The 16,890-nt window shown below is 44.5% G+C and overlaps 2 protein-coding genes across 2 annotated transcripts; one reads left to right on the top strand and one right to left on the bottom strand.

The window, feature by feature from the left end:
• The first annotated feature begins 482 nt into the window (after positions 1-482).
• spop (speckle type BTB/POZ protein) lies at positions 483-13,992 on the top strand. Its single transcript, XM_076034227.1, has 10 exons — positions 483-600; positions 5,779-6,000; positions 6,097-6,218; positions 7,258-7,409; positions 7,522-7,649; positions 7,742-7,919; positions 8,593-8,648; positions 9,576-9,698; positions 10,839-10,981; positions 12,134-13,992. The coding sequence occupies exons 2-10, from the start codon at positions 5,923-5,925 to the stop codon at positions 12,276-12,278; spliced, it is 1,125 nt and encodes a 374-aa protein (XP_075890342.1). The 5' UTR covers positions 483-600; positions 5,779-5,922; the 3' UTR covers positions 12,279-13,992.
• Positions 13,993-14,264: 272 nt separating this feature from the next.
• On the bottom strand, positions 14,265-16,184 carry LOC142893557 (neurexophilin-2-like). Its single transcript, XM_076034228.1, has 2 exons — positions 15,916-16,184; positions 14,265-15,497 (listed from the first exon to the last, which is right to left on the bottom strand). Exons 1-2 carry the CDS (start codon positions 15,973-15,975, stop codon positions 14,676-14,678), a joined length of 882 nt encoding a protein of 293 aa, XP_075890343.1. The 5' UTR covers positions 15,976-16,184; the 3' UTR covers positions 14,265-14,675.
• Between the last annotated feature and the right edge of the window lie 706 nt (positions 16,185-16,890).

Genomic DNA, 16,890 nt, shown 5'->3' with positions numbered 1-16,890 from the left:
AAGCAGTGTCAACACAGCCATAACAGACAATGTCTACATAAACCACCCGACAGATCAAAGAAATGGAAGATTAAAGTTTAAAGGGAACCTTTGACCTAAGTGGGTGATGCGTAGCAGGAGTGGGGTTGTAGAGTTGGATGTGGATAACTCCTCTCTTCTGGCATTACAGTCATGCGATTTTAGGGATGACATCTTTCCAACTTCAGAGAGAAAGAGGAAGGGTAGGTGGGATGTTCAGATTTGATTCTGCCTTGATTCATGAAATGTATTTTTGTTTGTTTAAAATGAATGCTTATGTTAGGTAGTGTATGGCTGTTCTACTCTTGAAGATGGAAAACATTAAAGACAAAAGGTTAAATTATTGTTGTTGGTTTTTCTTTTTACCATTGACAAATTAAACGCTGAATAAAATAAAGCTGTTTTAATCCAAGCTTCCAAAATGCAACGGCCCCAAAGCAATGTTCCGACATAATTACTCCAAGACGGTAGGCGGCGCCGTTGACAATCTGGTGCGACTCACTGTCAAAATCGCTTGCTAGTTGCTAGCAAACAACAACTGGAGCTCGGGGGACTAACGTTGGAATTGAACGTTACTCAAAGGTAAGTCATTCGCAAAGCATTCTATCAGGGAAGTGTTTTAGTAAATGAAGCATGCTCTTTGCTGGCCTATCATATGTAAATTGTGGTTTATTAGATAATTTCTTGACCGTTTTGTTTGGTTCTGTGTAGCCGCTACGTAAATAGAGCTAACTAGCTTAATCAAGATAGCCAGTGCATTATAGTGAGATTGTTTTGCTTATTTGCGCTTTTATTAAACGGACCGTGTCATCACAACACTGATTTTGGATGTGAAAAGCTAAAAGAAACGTGGGATTAAAAAAAAAAAAGGGGGGGGGGGGAGGGAGCCATATATATTTATATTCTTTAAATGTTATCCTTTCGTTGGATACAGTTCCGTGGGAATACTAGAGGCTGCTTCGACAACCTTAAAACTCTATTCAAGATTGTCATGATACATTTTAATCGAACACAGCATTTTTTTTTAATTCAGAGAAAATAATCATAACAATTTTACGGTTTACGCTTCAAATTGTGTTGCCATTTGAAGTGATATTATTCTTTTAGAACTGCACAAAAATCCGTAGGTGGTCACTGTAGCTTAGAGTACTGAATTGACCATGTGTTACAAAGGCAGTTAACGATGTATACCATTAACTTGTTTTAAACACTGCTATCTGTACTACATGCAGTGCGCGTCAAAAATGTCTTACAACAAAGCTTAGGGTTTGAAAACCAGCCCCTCCCGAATCCCCTAACCACACGCGCGCGCGCGCGGACACACACACTCCAATTTACAGTGTGTTCATCTTTCTTTTTTGACACTGAGTACGAGTAACTTGATTTAGTTCTGCTCGCCCTGAGTGTGGTCTCAATTTTTCAGTGTTAACCAAAAGAAATGCAGTCTGGTATTTGATGCACAACACTAGAATTACAACGAGATTTTCAACACTACACTTCTGAAATCAAATTTCTATATCACAAGACAAATGTTACTGTAATCTCCAGTTTTATTGTAATGAATGGCCTTCTCACAGAAGATCGGGATTAGTCCACCCCCACTTCAGTCAGTTGTGTAGCTTGTATTGGATCATAATGGCTTGTCTTTGCGTGTATACTTCAGTTGCATCAATAAGGATGTGGAAACGGAGGGTGTCATCACTGTCCACAGTAACACTTACATTCTCATATTGACTTTAGTTCCGTCATTTGCAGTTTGCCCGAGAAAGCTGCCACATTAAACTGGTGTTTTGGTTGATCATGACAGTTTGTTGAATCCCGCAGAATGTTATGTAATATTTAATATGCTGGGTCACTTTGTTATGTAAACATTAATATAGCCCTGTTGCACATTCTGAACAGAGCCAGAAACAGAGGCTTAATCCCATCATCATGTTACACAACACCAGTGTGTTTCTCCTTCTGTATTTTAGATCGTCTGTAGACAGTTAGATAGAAGTATTTGGTTGTTTTTTTTGTTTTAAAAACTCCTGCAATATGATATGAATAAAATTATTGATCGCAAAAGCTACATTCAAATGTGTTGAAAACCATATGACCAAAAGTGTTTATGTACTTAGTTTGAGGGATAATTATAGTAATGCCACTGCCACTGGAAAATTCTTCTGCAGAGGATGGGAAGATGTGCGCTCCCATTAGTTCCTTTTAAACTGAGCTGAAAGGGCCGATGCTGCTATATGTCAGTGAAAGTCTACTATACGTTTGTTGCTTTAAGCAATTTCCATTGCACCCTTGAAAGCGTTCCTCTCATTCTCTAATCCAGTGGTGAGCAAACCTTTTGACTTGTGGGCCACAGTGGGTTTTAAAATTTGACAGAGGTGCGGAGCAGGAGCAGGTGGATGCAGTGTTTTGGTGAGCCACCTCATAGGAGGAAAAAAATATATCATGGGATATGTAGAAAACATGTGCTTTAATGTCAATTGAAGATGAGCAAAAGTAAAGTTACAATAAAATGTGTCTTTGAAGCTCCACAGTGTTTAGCTCTTTATGGAAATGACTCTGAAAACACTGAAAATATGGATGAAATACGGCTGTTTTATAACTTACTTCCTATTAATATTATTTCTTCAAGTGCGGCGGGCCGGATTAAATAGCTTAACGGGCTGCATATGGCCTGTGGGCCGTAGTTTGCCCATGTCTGGTCTAATCTAATCATTACCATATGACTATATTAGTGCATTGTTGCAAGTCTGAATTTTTCTGATTGTAAAAGACTTGCCGTGAGAGGCTTGGGGTCATGAATAAAAATTGTAATGATTAAAATCAAATGGCCACAAAACCAAATGTGTTGGCCCTGCTACCCCGCTGATTATGTCTTCTTAATGTCCAATGACTGGACGAACCAGAACTGTGCAGCCAGGCAGCAACGTGTGCTCTCGGCCAGTCGGCCTGCGCACCAAGTGGAGCTGTTGGTAGTGATATGAAACTGGTGACGGAGGACATTAGATATGCATTACGTTCCCTCCGCACTTTTAACCTTGCCTGCCTTGCCCAGCAGAGGAGGTGGTGGTGGTGGTGGGGGGGTGGGGGGTTGGGGGGGTAGCAGCGTGGAAGTACAAGCAGGAGGTAGAGCCTGGCCGCTAATGCTTTTTTTTTTTCTTTTTTGCCCTGTCAAATCCCCCCTCAGTGTAATTGTGGGTCTGCACAAAGTCGGGGATGAGAGCACGGAAAGCTGATCGCTGCAGCAAAATCAATAGTTCATACCTCTCAGAGATTGAGTTTTTAGGAAAGGAGGAGCAGCGTGACCGAGGGCAGAATATGAAATGGCTCCCACCAAAGCTGAAGGTACGCTGGGCTATCGATCCCCGCACCCTGTACCAATTATACTTTTAAGCTCTGTCTGTGGCTCGCTGCGCTCCACAAAGACGGCCGCCTTGGAAGCAGATATTGTGTTCAGTGACACTTCAACAAGGGGTGCAATTTTTTCAACCCAACCATGGATACTGCTGTATGTATGGAATTCCTACATAGCTGCTGCAGTCTTTACTTTAGAACACAGACTGATTTGTGCTCGGTCGGGAGGGTAAAATTTATGCCTTCCAAAAATGTTGTTTTGGTCATACTTTGTCTGTATTCATCGTCTCCACTGGCACTCATTTGTTTTGGGGTTTTCAAACTTCTTGTATTAAATAAATATAGTTGGTGTGGTAAATTACTGCTCCACACTATTTCACAAATTGAGCAAATTCTTCATGTGCACAATATATTTCTGTAGTTTTTAGGTAAAATTCTGTCACAGTTATGTACAAACAGGCCATATAGTACCAGTGATTTGATGGCATTTCCTGAGTCTTCCGTTGACATTACATTACGAAACAGGAAGTTGTCCAACTTCATGATTCCGGGCAGAATTTTAACTCTAGTGAAGGACAGACGTGCCCGTCTGGATGTACTGATGCTTGAAGGATGTTAGCAAGTGCAAACCCACCACACACTGTCTTCCCAGCCGTTGCAGAATCACTCCTCTGATGGAGGTTTTATTTATGGAGCTCTTACTTTTTATGTGATGGTTGTTGTTTATTTCTTTGTTTCTTGTTAACGTAGCTGTTTTTAGCTCCCCCTTGTGACAAGATTCGGCAGTGCAGATAATGCTCATCAATTTGGCAGAGACGTGCACAGACCTGTCCGAAGCCGATTGCAGTTTTTATTGCCATCCACGGCTCGCTCAGAGCAAAACCACACTTAAAAAATTGCTTGTATGCTTCGGCAGTGGAGCCTTTAAAGAAGCTGCATTGCACCAGACTTTCACACCTCACTTTGATTCTCTTTGATCCATTGCCATCCAATTTTTTGTGGCAATTCATCTCTTTGAGTGTTTTCCCGCGCAGTGACCCATCCTTCATTCTCCACCTGTTTTGCAGTTTGCCCTCTCCATCACTTTACTGTCCATGCTCCCTCACACCTTAATCTTGGCCTCGCTCCATCTTGCGGGTTCCCACTGTCGAATCAGAAGATTGCTTGTTTCTTCATTCACTGGATTTTTTTTCTTTCACAGACGGTCTTGAAACTGAGCTTCAGCACATCTCTGAGAAAGCCTCTTTTGTGTTAGACTCACATATTCCATATGTTGAGGGTCCTTTGCTTGAAGAATTTCCTGTGTGAAGTACCTATGGAATTTGTGAATAATTGTTTTTGATCGTTATATTGCTATTTCTGTACATCTCCAAAGTCATTTTTTTTTTTATATCAAAGCAGCAAACTTGCCAAGAAAACTGATTAAATCATACTCTGTAATATTTCTTTGCACGATCTGGAGGTTCTGTAATGTGCCAAGTAATGAGAACAGATAAAGGACTGGAAGTACAGTGAAACGGGCAATAAGAAAGTAAAGCCCAAGACAAAATAGATGAGAAAATGAAAGAGGCGGACTAGGACGGGTAGAAAGAAAAGTAATTGTCTTCTGGTGACTGACCTTGGAGCAATGAGAGAAGAAGAAAATCAGATATTGTGTGGCGCTGTGCTCCAGTGCTGGGTAATTCCCCTTTATCTTCAACAACAGATTGCTGAACACACCTATCACATAATGAGGTCATAGCTTGTGTTTCTTATTTGTTTGGTCATCATCCACCTCACAGACTAAAACCCTGTTGGATCATTGCATGTAATGAGGGCCAGTGTGGATTCCAAGTCCTTTGTCCTTGTTGTGTTTGGAAGACTTTGTTTGACAGGAAATGCATCTGTGAGTGCATTTTGCATAAAAATGACCAAATGACCCTTCCAATCAGTTATTGGCTGCTTCCTATGCCTGACTGAGTGTGCTTGCATTTAACACTGTCTGTACTGGTATTGTGGAGTCCAAAGGGGGAAGTAAAGATTTCATTTTATACACGTCTGTTGGCCGGTCCCTTCCGCTGCCAGCGCACTCCTGGGACGCTGCTTGTTTACTTACACTTCCTTTTGGAGAGTTAATTGCCATTTGTAGCAGCTATTGATTTCTGACCTGGCTCCCCCCCCTTTTCATCCCTCGCTGTCTGGGGCAGTGCGTCTCACCTCGACCGCACAGACCGTCGCCCTCACAAACAGCGTGGCTGAATGAATGGTGTTGAATCTGAAGTGGATTAATTAGCCAGGCGGCCGTCCGGCCGTTGCATCACAACGAGCTGCGTTTCTTTTTCGTTGCTCCTCGTTTATTCGCTGCAAGGTTGCAACTCAGTGCTTCGAAGCTCTCCTGATGATTAAACACTGTGTCATGTTTTCCAGGGGCAAACTGCCTGCGTGTGGCCCCCACCGATGCAGATGGACGTCTGGACCATACACTGAGCAGTGTTAGTGACGGAACCCCCCCTCCTCACCCCCCACTCTCTCTTCAAACTGTTGCCCTCGACACCCTCTGTCACGCTGGCAATGTCAAGAGTTCCGAGTCCCCCTCCCCCTGCGGAAATGTCCAGCGGGCCCGTGGCCGAGAGCTGGTGTTACACACAGGTGAAGTGATTACACGTGCAAGGTTTACACAGCAGGGGCGCTGTGCTCCTGCTCGCGGGCCTGAGAACTAAACCCAATGGCTCTTTTCCCCGTCAGATCAAAGTGGTAAAGTTCTCATACATGTGGACCATCAACAACTTCAGCTTCTGTCGCGAGGAGATGGGCGAGGTCATCAAGAGCTCCACGTTCTCTTCTGGGGCCAATGACAAGCTGAAGTGGTGAGTGAACTCAAGCCTGCATTCTTTTTTTTTCTTTAAAAAAAAAAAATAAATAAAAAATATTTCTGCTTCTGTGGCTCTGAGCAAAAAAAAAAAAAAAAAAAAAAAATTCCATTCACTTTTTTTGAATTCCAGCATGAATGTTATTGTGTGGGCATTCAGCCCCATTAATGTGGTGGCCACACACTGAGAACCAGCACAAAACGAAAACTTTCATACTATTAGTTGTGTTAACACTTGCACAGAAAACATTTGACGAATAAAACATATTTTATCTTTTGCGTTAAATTGCACTGATCCACCACAAAATCAAAACCAAAGCCTCTCAGTAGCTGAGTTCCTATTACCCCTAGAATTACGCAAAACCTAAATATACTTTGAAAACCCTTTCAAATATCACTAAAAGCTTTTTACACTCTCATGAGGCGGTTTTTCAGATGAATAGACAGAGAGGTATATCGCAAAAGTGTCGTGGAAACACTTTTTTTGCTTTAACACGTCACCAGGTGTGTAATACGGGGGTCACGTGACCAGTTTACTTCAAGTGAAACTGGCGCGTTATGGTTGGATGGAGGAGACAGAATATTTTTTACAAGTAATCAAAGAGAAAAATATAACAACCATTCTTGAAGGCAAAGAAACGTTGATAAACAAAAGCAAACGTAATTACTGCTCATGCGCTTCACACCATTCAGTGGAAACACTTGCAAATCGCCATTGTACTTTGTCAAAATTTGAGAAATACTGCTTTTATTTTGCAAAAAACTGTAATGGAAACGCAGCTACTGATGATCCTCTCACACCAAAAGTACGACGAAAGGCACAAGAATACACATAAAGTCAACGGACAGCAAATATCACGTGTCTGCTCGTCCAATTTCTGTTAAGACATCATACGATTCACTTATGATTTCTTAGGATTCCACTGCGCTGGGTGTGAGCGCGAGCGTAGGCTGATGTGTCTTCTGCTTACAGTTGCAATATTGCTGTAGGATTTCCGCAGCTCACCAGCCGAGCTCTGTTGCTCCTCTGCCGCCAGGTGTTTGCGGGTGAATCCCAAGGGTCTGGATGAGGAGAGTAAAGACTACCTGTCTCTCTACCTGCTGCTGGTCAGCTGTCCAAAGGCTGAGGTCCGTGCCAAGTTCAAGTTCTCAATCCTCAACGCCAAGGGAGAGGAGACCAAAGCCATGGGTGAGTGGAGTGCAGGGACTGAGCTCCGTCACTGAAACAAGAGAGGATGATGTGTTCAGAAAAAATAAAAAAAATCTGATCTTTGATCCAAATGTCTGACTTGTGTGTGCAGAGAGCCAGCGGGCCTATCGCTTCGTTCAAGGCAAAGACTGGGGCTTTAAGAAGTTCATCCGGAGAGACTTCCTCCTGGATGAAGCCAACGGCCTCCTACCCGACGACAAGCTCACGCTCTTCTGCGAGGTCAGCTGCTTCTTTCTTTCTCTTTTTTTGAATCATGCTGCAGTTTTTTCACAACTGGAGCGATGCATCTCACGTCACTGCCTCTGCCTCAGGTGAGCGTGGTGCAGGACTCGGTCAACATATCCGGCCAGAACACCATGAACATGGTGAAGGTGCCCGACTGCCGGCTAGCGGACGAGCTGGGGGGCCTGTGGGAGAACTCCCGCTTCACCGACTGCTCGCTGTGTGTGGCCGGCCAGGAGTTTCAGGCACACAAAGCCATCCTTGCTGGTAAAGACATGTTTGGTTTGGTTTGGTTTGGTTTGGTTTGGTTTGGTTTGTTTGTTTGTTTTCCATTGCTGCACGCACATCCTTTAAGCAAACCCAGCCTTTCCAGGAACAGAGAAACAGAGATGTGGAGCATTACTGAGCCAACGGTTTGTCATTGCAACCTTAGTGTTATGACAGCACCTGCGCTACTGTCATCTCTCGTATTGGTCGTCTTCGTGTGCTTTACAAATCCCAGTCGCCTCAGACCCGGCGTTTTTTTTCTTTTAAATGAACTTCATAAGCTGCACAGGTTTATCACCATTCAAATACCAGGCAGGCGGCAACAGTTTTCAAGTGTCAAGTGTCTCAAGTGTCAATAGGAATCCAGTAAACACAGGAGCCACGCTGCCCATTTTTACTCGCTCATAAAAACTAGCGGGCAAATAGACACACATTGTTCTACGTGCAGTTTTATTTCAGGTGCATAAAGGGTAGTTAAAGCGAAATATAGCCCTATAGACCCAAGTGGCCAGTTTATAAGAGCTCCCCCTAAACGTCTCGGCAGGCTTTTAACAGGCCCCGTGTGTCTCAGGGGTGCCAAGCTCCCTGCAGCACTCCTGTAATTAGAACTCTGAGTGTATCGCAGCCATCACACATTCTTTGCTCTTAATTTTCTCACATGTTTTTTTCCCAGCCCGTTCCCCTGTATTCAGCGCCATGTTTGAACATGAGATGGAGGAAAGCAAAAAGGTGAGTTCAAGGTCCCACAGCTGTTTTTTTTTTTGTTGTTTCCCCCCCCCCCCACTCCCTCCCATTTTATTCCCAGGCATGAATTTGTTTTGTTCCTCTGTGGCTCAGCTGCTCATTTTTTCCTCCCTCCCTCGCTGTGTTCAGGGGGTTAAAGTGAGTGAAGGAGTGTGTTCCATCAGTGCCAAGCGTTGTGCTCAGACTAAATGATAGTGCACCTGAAATGAAATTGTCCTGCCGTATTCGTGGGTCAAGATTCATCCTTCACTGACAAAGCTGCAGGAGCACAAAATTGCTTTTTTTTTTTCAGTTGAACACGTATCACTGTAAGAAATGACATTACTGGGAAAAAAACAGCAGAAACATGTTTGTTTTTCCTTCACCTGGGTGTTTTTTTTTCTTCATAGTGAATCTGTTAATATTTTTTTTTGAACAACAGCTTTTATTTACAAAAAAAATATGAATCTTATCTTATTATTTATCTTAGCAGTTGTCATGTCTGGTTGAGTCACTTACTGAGGAAGGGGAAAAAAAAAGACAAAAAAAAAAGATCCCCTATAGTGACTTTAAATGTGAGCAGTGACAGATTTCCTCATCCCGAGGAGAAGCATCCATCGTGTTGCCTGACTGTCCAAAACCGTGTGTTGTATGTGTCGCTTGCTGTCATTCTCACACCTGCTGTGCAGCCTGCTCTCAGATGCAGTTCTCTCAGCAGCCTCAGACATCCCAGAGGAAGCCTAACTTCCCCCAAACATGAAGCGCGGCTCGTTTAGAATCACACAACGTCTGTCCTCAATTAGACAAGAGTTTTTGATTCTGTGTTTTAGTGGCGTATTGTTCCGAACCCACTTGGAAAAATCACACGGCAAATGTGTTTCTGAAATTCCTCCATTTAAATCTTCTTCTTTTTTCTTCTTCCTCTCCTGTCAGAATCGTGTGGAAATCAACGACGTGGAGCCCGAAGTGTTTAAAGAAATGATGTGCTTCATTTACACAGACAAGGCTCCCAACCTGGACAAGATGGCTGACGACCTGTTGGCAGCAGCTGACAAGGTAAAAATAAATAAATAAATACATTTCAAAGTGACATTGTGTTTTGGATGGCGTTAGTGCGGCGGCAACGTGATGCTCCCAGGGGTGAGGAGAGCCGGGCGCATTAGGAACAGGGATTGAGGGAGCGTGTACACGCGCCGCCATCCGCTGAAACCTTTGTCCTGTAAGCCGTCGGCAGAGCCGCCGAACAGTTGGCCGAGTTCACGCTGATCTCACTCCTCGATGACACAAAGTGGGAGAGAAAGTTTGTCAAACACCTTTCTTCCCAAGGTCGAGCGAGACACGGTCGCATCTTAAAGGGACAGTTCAGCCAAACAGCAAGATTTCACCCATTTTTTCTATATGTAGAAAGAGTTTGTTTCTTTATCTGGGATGTTAAACTGTTCCACCACTTCTACCACTGTTTAAGGGTCAAACTGAGCGGACTCGGGATTTTTGATCTAGACTCAGCCAACACTGCAATGACAGATAATAACAACAAATAATCCATCTGCTGCCTTGTTACGCTGTTTGTGACCCACCCCCCCTCTTGTTTAACCTCCTCATCCCCAGAGCCATGCAGAACTTTGAGGTCTTTCTCCACCGCCATGAGTGAGATGAGTGTATTTGTAGTGTTGAGCTCAGACAGTAAAGGCTTCTACGCCTTTTGTTCATGTTTGCCATGCCATCATTTTCAGCTAAATTATTCCAAGTTTTTTTTTTTTTAAATGGTTCAAAATAGCTGAACAGAGCAGCAAAATGTTAAAACTATTAAAAGATACCTTGCTGAAAACAGGTGTTGCTGTTCCATGTGTATAGAAGCAAACTTGAATAACTTAAAAAAAGATACTGGTCATTTGTTCTGTTGTTTATTTTTCTTTGGTAAAAACAGTCTTGGACTTCTTGGTCTCGATCTGGATGTTCTCTGGTGTTAATAAGGTCTTGGTCTGGGTTGCTGCTGTCCTGACCACAACACTATGATTTGACTTTAGTGCCGACTATCCCTTTAAGCAGAAGACGCACGCGTCTTCGTCAGCACCGACGTGACATTTTACACTCGCCGCTTGACAAACTCGTGGGGGCTGAAGTTGTGACCCATCTGCCCCCCCTCCCCTCCTCACCCTTCTTCGTTTTTTTTTTTCTGTGTTTATTTTTGCCCAGTACGCTTTGGAGAGACTGAAGGTCATGTGCGAGGACGCCTTGTGCACCAGCCTGTCGGTGGAGAACGCCGCCGAGATCCTCATCCTGGCCGATCTGCACAGCGCCGACCAGCTCAAAACGCAGGCCGTCGACTTCATCAACTAGTGAGCGCTCGCATAATCACTCGTCTGCAGCACCTCCGCATCCCTCCTCTTCCTCCTCCACCTCCTCCTCCTCCTCGTCCCACTCCGCGGGGGCCCACGAACATTTTGTCTCCGCCACCGGGGGCTTTGTGTTACCTTCTTCTCCTCCGTCTGCATCATTACAGACGGAAGCCACGCTCAGTCCCACCCTGTCACCTCATCTCCTGGTTTTAGAATTCAATTTCACATGTCCCCCGGTGGAGTGGTCCGTCTGAGGGATCAGGGCAGCCTGACTCCTCACCACCATCCCCCTCCCCCTCTGGTGCCCATTTTGCCATCTACACAATAACAACATGTTCGTGTTCCGGGGGTTTTGCCTCCGCACTGTTTCCCTCCGTCAGCGCTGTCATTTTTTTGTGCAGACAAAACAAATTTTAACATTTGATGAAACGCATTTAAAGAGGTGAAAGAACAGATCCTCCGCACACAGACAGGTCCGCGTTTACTTTACTCTCCCTGAACAACGCGTTTCAGGAGGTTGTGAGCATTCACAGGTGTGCTTAAACGCTTGATGGTCACATGACCTGTAATTGTAATGCCACAAATATGTAACAAAACACATAGATCAATACGATTAAACAATTATTACTTAATTTTTCAAAACATTTCCGTCATCGCTGTACATTAATCAGGGTCTGAAATATACAAGAACGCACACAACAATGAGCAAACAACTCTACACAATGAAGGTAAGTAGTGGGCCTGCAGGCTTGACCCAATATGGTAATAGTAAATACCTCTGTGGAGAAAAATATGATAGTAGTCAGTACCTTTATGGAGAAAATTAGATATTATATATTCTCTATAGATCTGTCCCTTACTACTACTAGGATGAGTGTGATGGCTCATCTTTCCCTTTGTGTCCTAAGGGAAGAAGAAGAAAAAATATATACACCATCTTTAAAGAAAACAATTCAAATCCTGTGAATCCTTCATAGCAACAGGTTCAATAGTGGATCCGTTCATTCATCCAAAATAAATTAGATTTCTGTTTTACATTCAAAGACTTGTTGGCAGGCAGATTTGACTTCATTTGCAGACCACTGGCAGAATGATGCTGTGCTGTCTTTTTTTCCTAACGTGCGTGTGCTTCGTGTGCGTCCTGTCCTGCAGTCACGCCGCAGAGGTGATGGAGACAGCCGGCTGGAAGTCCATGGTGGGGTCTCACCCTCACCTGGTGGCTGAAGCCTACCGATCCCTGGCGTCCGCCCAGTGCCCCTTCCTGGGACCCCCACGCAAGCGCCTCAAGCAATCCTAACAGCCCTGAAGCACGTGAATCAATCTCCACTCACGCATACACAAATAAAAGACACACACAATTAAACACGCACGCACGCGCGATACAGAACCCTCCCTCCCTGGAAAAATACAGGGACGACTTTCCCCCCCTGTTGCTGTTACCTACTACTACCTAGAACCTGCCCCGGCCCCTCCCCCTCCTGTCCCACCCAGACCTGCTGTACTCGGTGCCCCACATTTGAAGAGGAGGAGGTGCAACAGTGGGGCAGGCGGCCTCGTGAAGTGGATGTTCGTCGTTTACAAAGAAAACCCACAACTCCACCCCCCCCACCCCCCCGTCTCCTTTTTGATCCCCCAGCGTTGTGAGGTCGGACTTCTGCTCTCCTTCCCGCGTGGAGGTAAATCCTTCCAGGTCCTGCTAATTCCTGCTTGGGTGTGAAAGGATCAATCAGAGACAAAAGCCCTCCCAAGCTGTCTGGTGTAACGGAGGAGACTTTAGACTTGTGACTGTTTTATCCCGAGGCTTCACTTTTTAAGCTTTTTTGAGAAGAGGAGCTGGAGGAGCCCCTCCCGCACCGACACGCAGCCAGTGGACTCACAGGCCTGTACGGGACTGAAGACAGTAGTCGTGGTAGTGGTAGTGGTAGCAGCAGCAGCAGCAGCAGCAGTAGAGGGCTTGCTGCAAACTAGTTGAGCCCCCCTCCCCAGAGAAAGGCAACCAAGGGCTAGCCAGCATTTGGGTCAAACTCACCACGACTGCCCCTCCCCCCCCTCCCCCCACCCCCCTGCTCCAGCAGAAAGTTGGGGAAACATTGCACTAAAGTGACTGGTCACCCACGGCTCAACCCTTACCAGCAGTAATACTGTAGGCAAGCACACTCTGAAGCGAGCTTGACGGAGTCGAGATCCCAGCCGGACCACTGAGAACAAGTACCCTTTAAAAAGATGCAGCAGCAAGCGACAAACAAGCCCAGTACATCTGCTCCGGGATAGAGAACTCTTTCATCTGTGTCCGCTTCTGTTTTTATTTTGTAATTATGTTATTATTATTATTATTATTACTATTATTTTTATTTTTTTTTGGTGGGGAGGGGAGGGCGGCTTAGAGAGAATACCGAAAAATAGCAGTGCACAACTGGATGTCACAAGGGGGGGGTGGTTGTGCAAAGGTCCTGTCGCCGTTGTTGTCGTCGTGTTTACAGGCAAACCAGGCAGGCTACGATTGGACGAGAAAATAATGTGTCAAACACAAGAATTCAATCAGGCAGGTCGGGGTTCCGTTACGACAGGATTCTTTCTGCTTGTTTTTTTTTTCCCCCCCTGAGAAATGTCATTTCTATTTTTTTCATAGGAATTTGTACAGACACCAATGTTCTTGAAGCTGTTTTAACAAAAGCATTGGCAAATCATGAAATTGGAGTTGGGGAGGGGGGGCAGAGTGGGCCAACGTTTTCTTTGCAGGCATCATTGACTGAAGGGGAAATGTAATAGAAATGAACACGTTTTAATGTTCGGAATAGGTGGAATGTGGGGAGAAAATAAAACTTCAACTCAAAGGCAAAACCACATGAAATGTATTTGAAGTTATCATTTCAACCTGTCGGAAAATGATAATTGATAGAAGGAACTGTTGTTGTTTCTTTCCTGTAGATATTGCTGGTTATGAGAAGTGACACTTAGTTGTTGCCATTTTTTGTTCCCAAAAGAATAAACCACAACTATTTTGTATTGAATGCTGTGTCTGCCTAATTGATGTTATCACTTTTTCATCTTAAAATATCTCTCTCTGTTTTGTTTTTTTTTGATGGGACGGTCTTCACCCAAAGAACCTACAAGGTCTCTCATTTCTCATAGCAAGCATCACAATCAAAGCAAACACTGCCTCTGGGATGTTCTTTATTAAAAAGACAAATACATTAAAATGAGAACATGACACGTCACACAAATCTGATGAATTGTAAAGTTTTACAAAAAACAAAACAAATGTCATGGTAAAGTATGTCCCTTTTAAAAAGCGTGAGCAATGTCATTACAGTACTAATCATTTGGTTATTCGACAAAACAATCAAAACGACTTCAACTTCACAGACCTCACTGTCATTTTTCCGCTTAACATATCTTGTGTAAACTGATTTTCACAACTTAGAATTGTAATTGTTTTTTGTTTTGTTTCAAAGTTAAAGCTCATCGTTCTATCAACATGTCATTTTTTTTTTAAAAGGCAACATTCTACAGCACGCATGATAGTCTGCTGACACTAACATTGTTGAGTAAACTTTATGACAAAATAGATTATCGATAATCATAGACTGCTTGTACAATGAATGATCAAATAAACCCTCTATCTCCAGTGTATAGACTATAGAAATACAAGGGTGGTGGTGGGATTGGGAATGGGGGCAGAAAACGCTGGGTTCTACCTTCCTGTCAAGACTTTGTTGGACCTTCCAGGTGTCTGGAAGGGTGTCTGGAAGGGCCCGCTTGATGAGCCCAGACCCGCTGACCCTGCGGGCAGGAGCGTCTCTGGACGCTGGTAGCCGTGATCTGGACAGACCTTCTGAACCAGCCTGTAGTCGGTGCTGTAGAAGGACACATAGACGCAGACCACCTGGAAGGGCCTGGAGCACATCCAGGTGACGTGGCTCTGCGTCTGCTCCTGGGCACAGGTCTTGGAAGGGTCGTAGTTGCACAGCATCACCTTCTTGTTGCGCTCCGTCTTCTCGTAGTCCACCCTGCAGTTGAACGTCTTGGATTCTTTGGGGTTGACCACGCTCTGGCGCTCCAGGTCGAACTCCACCTCTTTGACCGGAGGCACCAGGCTGATGGACACGTTGCCCACGCCTGTGGAGTTGTGACGGAAGTAGACCCCCAGCGAGCCGTTCCCGTGATCCACGATCTTTCCCATGATCAGCAAGTTCAGTTTGACAGTTTTGATGTTGGAGTAGAAGTCTCCCCAGATCAACGTCCTGGACTGGGACGCCCCACGAACCATTGTTGTTGGATGGAGCTTTATGTTCAGGGCTGGGTTGGGGTGTGACTTGAAGTGTCCTCCAAGTATTTCCAGGCGTCCCTGCTTTGGCAGAGGAACCAAGTCATTGATGGGATTGTCGGTGCTTTGGATCAAACCCCGAGTCTGAGGCATCCAGGTCTTCTGTGTGGAGGGGTCGTGGTCTTTCTTTGGCTCAGGGGATGCTCTCTTGCCAAGAGAGAAATTTCCATACTGTTGCCCGAGCATCAACTAGAGAAAACAAACAAACAAACAAAAAACAGAAATGTTGAATTGTGGACAATGATGGGACATAAATTCTAATTTTAATAAATTCAAATTTTGAAAATGAGAAATTGAGTTTCAGGATGCATGTTCAGTTGTCTTGTTCCCTTTTTTGAATCGACTCACAAATATAACAAATATAAATGTATTGCTCCTTTGTCACACAAGTGTGTTGTGAAATGTTTATTTTTTATTTAAAAACAAAACAAAACAAAACAAAAAAACCTTGAACATTGGAGACCTTTTGAAACGATTTCTGATTTAAATCTGTATCAAAATCCAAAAAGCATCAAATTGCAAAGAACAAAATTTTCGACCAAGGTTACAAATACAGACATTGGTACATCTTATTACTATTTAGAACTTTCTGGTTTTATAAGCTTACCAAATAAAATGTTGCTTTCGCCACAGTCCAAACGAAGCAGTGCCCGGTGAACATCTCCATTCCTGCTTTGCACCAGCTGCTTTCATCTCCAGCTCACGTGGGCTCAGGTAGTGCCGGCGGTTCCAGTCCCATCCAGCGAGTAACCCTCTGCAGCCTCCGCTCTTCTGCACCAACACTGGGAGGCTTTGGCGCATCTCCAGACTTTAAACACCCCGTTTGGTTTCGGCACCCGCTCCCCTGCTCACACCCGAACCCTTCTGGGGATTCCACTCACGAGGTGAGGAATGCAACACAAGGAGAACAGCTGCCATCTTGTGGTCATGGAATGTATGGCTGGCTGCTTATTTCACATGTCAGCAGGGCGTGTGGGTGGGATACCGGGGATTTCCCTGGTGGGCCGGTGGGCACCGCTGCTACCCACCGCTCCCTCAGGTAATGGGTTTCAAATTTTCAAATTTCCATATTTTGCATCCTTTGGTGTGTGTGTGTGTGTGTGTGTGTGTGTGTGTGTGTGTGTGTGTGTGTGTGTGTGTGTGTGTGTGTGTTATGTTGTCCTCTAGTGGTTTACTCAACCACTAGAGGACAACATAACACAGTTAGTTATAGAGTTCTCATAGCCTGGCAAATTGGTCGGCCAAGTTTTATTGTATCAATGGCCTTTTGCATTAAAATCACTACACAGCTAAAAAAACAACAACCAAAAAAACAATCAAATACTGTTTTTTTTTTTTTTTTATCCCACACCGCGCATGAAGTGGGCCAGTCAATCAATGATTCCCGGGCCACTTTCCCGCCTCTGCTTGCACCCCCCCTTGAAGAACACACTCGCACACACACGCACCCAATTGGACTCTTCAATTTGGACAATTGGACAATAATTTGGACTCTTCAGTACCTGGCCAAACCATTCTATCAACTGGTGTCTGGCCTCCAGCTGCTCCCCATTGTCTGGTTCTGGTTGGAGGTGTCAGTTAA

This window comes from Nelusetta ayraudi, unplaced genomic scaffold, assembly GCF_046127955.1.
Source record: "Nelusetta ayraudi isolate G7.1 ecotype Tasmania unplaced genomic scaffold, CSIRO-AGI_Nayr_v1 ptg000042l, whole genome shotgun sequence".
Lineage (NCBI taxonomy): Eukaryota > Metazoa > Chordata > Actinopteri > Tetraodontiformes > Monacanthidae > Nelusetta > Nelusetta ayraudi.
The sequence above is the reverse complement of the archived record's forward strand: the minus strand, read 5'-3'. Positions and strand labels throughout refer to the sequence as shown.

What these genes read in the sequence shown, in the direction of transcription:
- spop (XM_076034227.1), top strand. Translation starts at nt 5,923, where the DNA reads ATGTCAAGAGTTCCGAGTCCCCCTCCCCCTGCGGAAATGTCCAGCGGG. An exon ending in GCCAATGACAAGCTGAAGTG is followed by an intron (nt 6,219 to 7,257) that starts GTGAGTGAACTC and finishes CTCTGCCGCCAG; the next exon opens with GTGTTTGCGGGTGAATCCCA. An exon ending in AGCTCACGCTCTTCTGCGAG is followed by an intron (nt 7,650 to 7,741) that starts GTCAGCTGCTTC and finishes CCTCTGCCTCAG; the next exon opens with GTGAGCGTGGTGCAGGACTC.
- LOC142893557 (XM_076034228.1), bottom strand. Translation starts at nt 15,975, where the DNA reads ATGGAGATGTTCACCGGGCACTGCTTCGTTTGGACTGTGGCGAAAGCA. An exon ending in CGAAAGCAACATTTTATTTG is followed by an intron (nt 15,498 to 15,915) that starts GTAAGCTTATAA and finishes TGTTTTCTCTAG; the next exon opens with TTGATGCTCGGGCAACAGTA.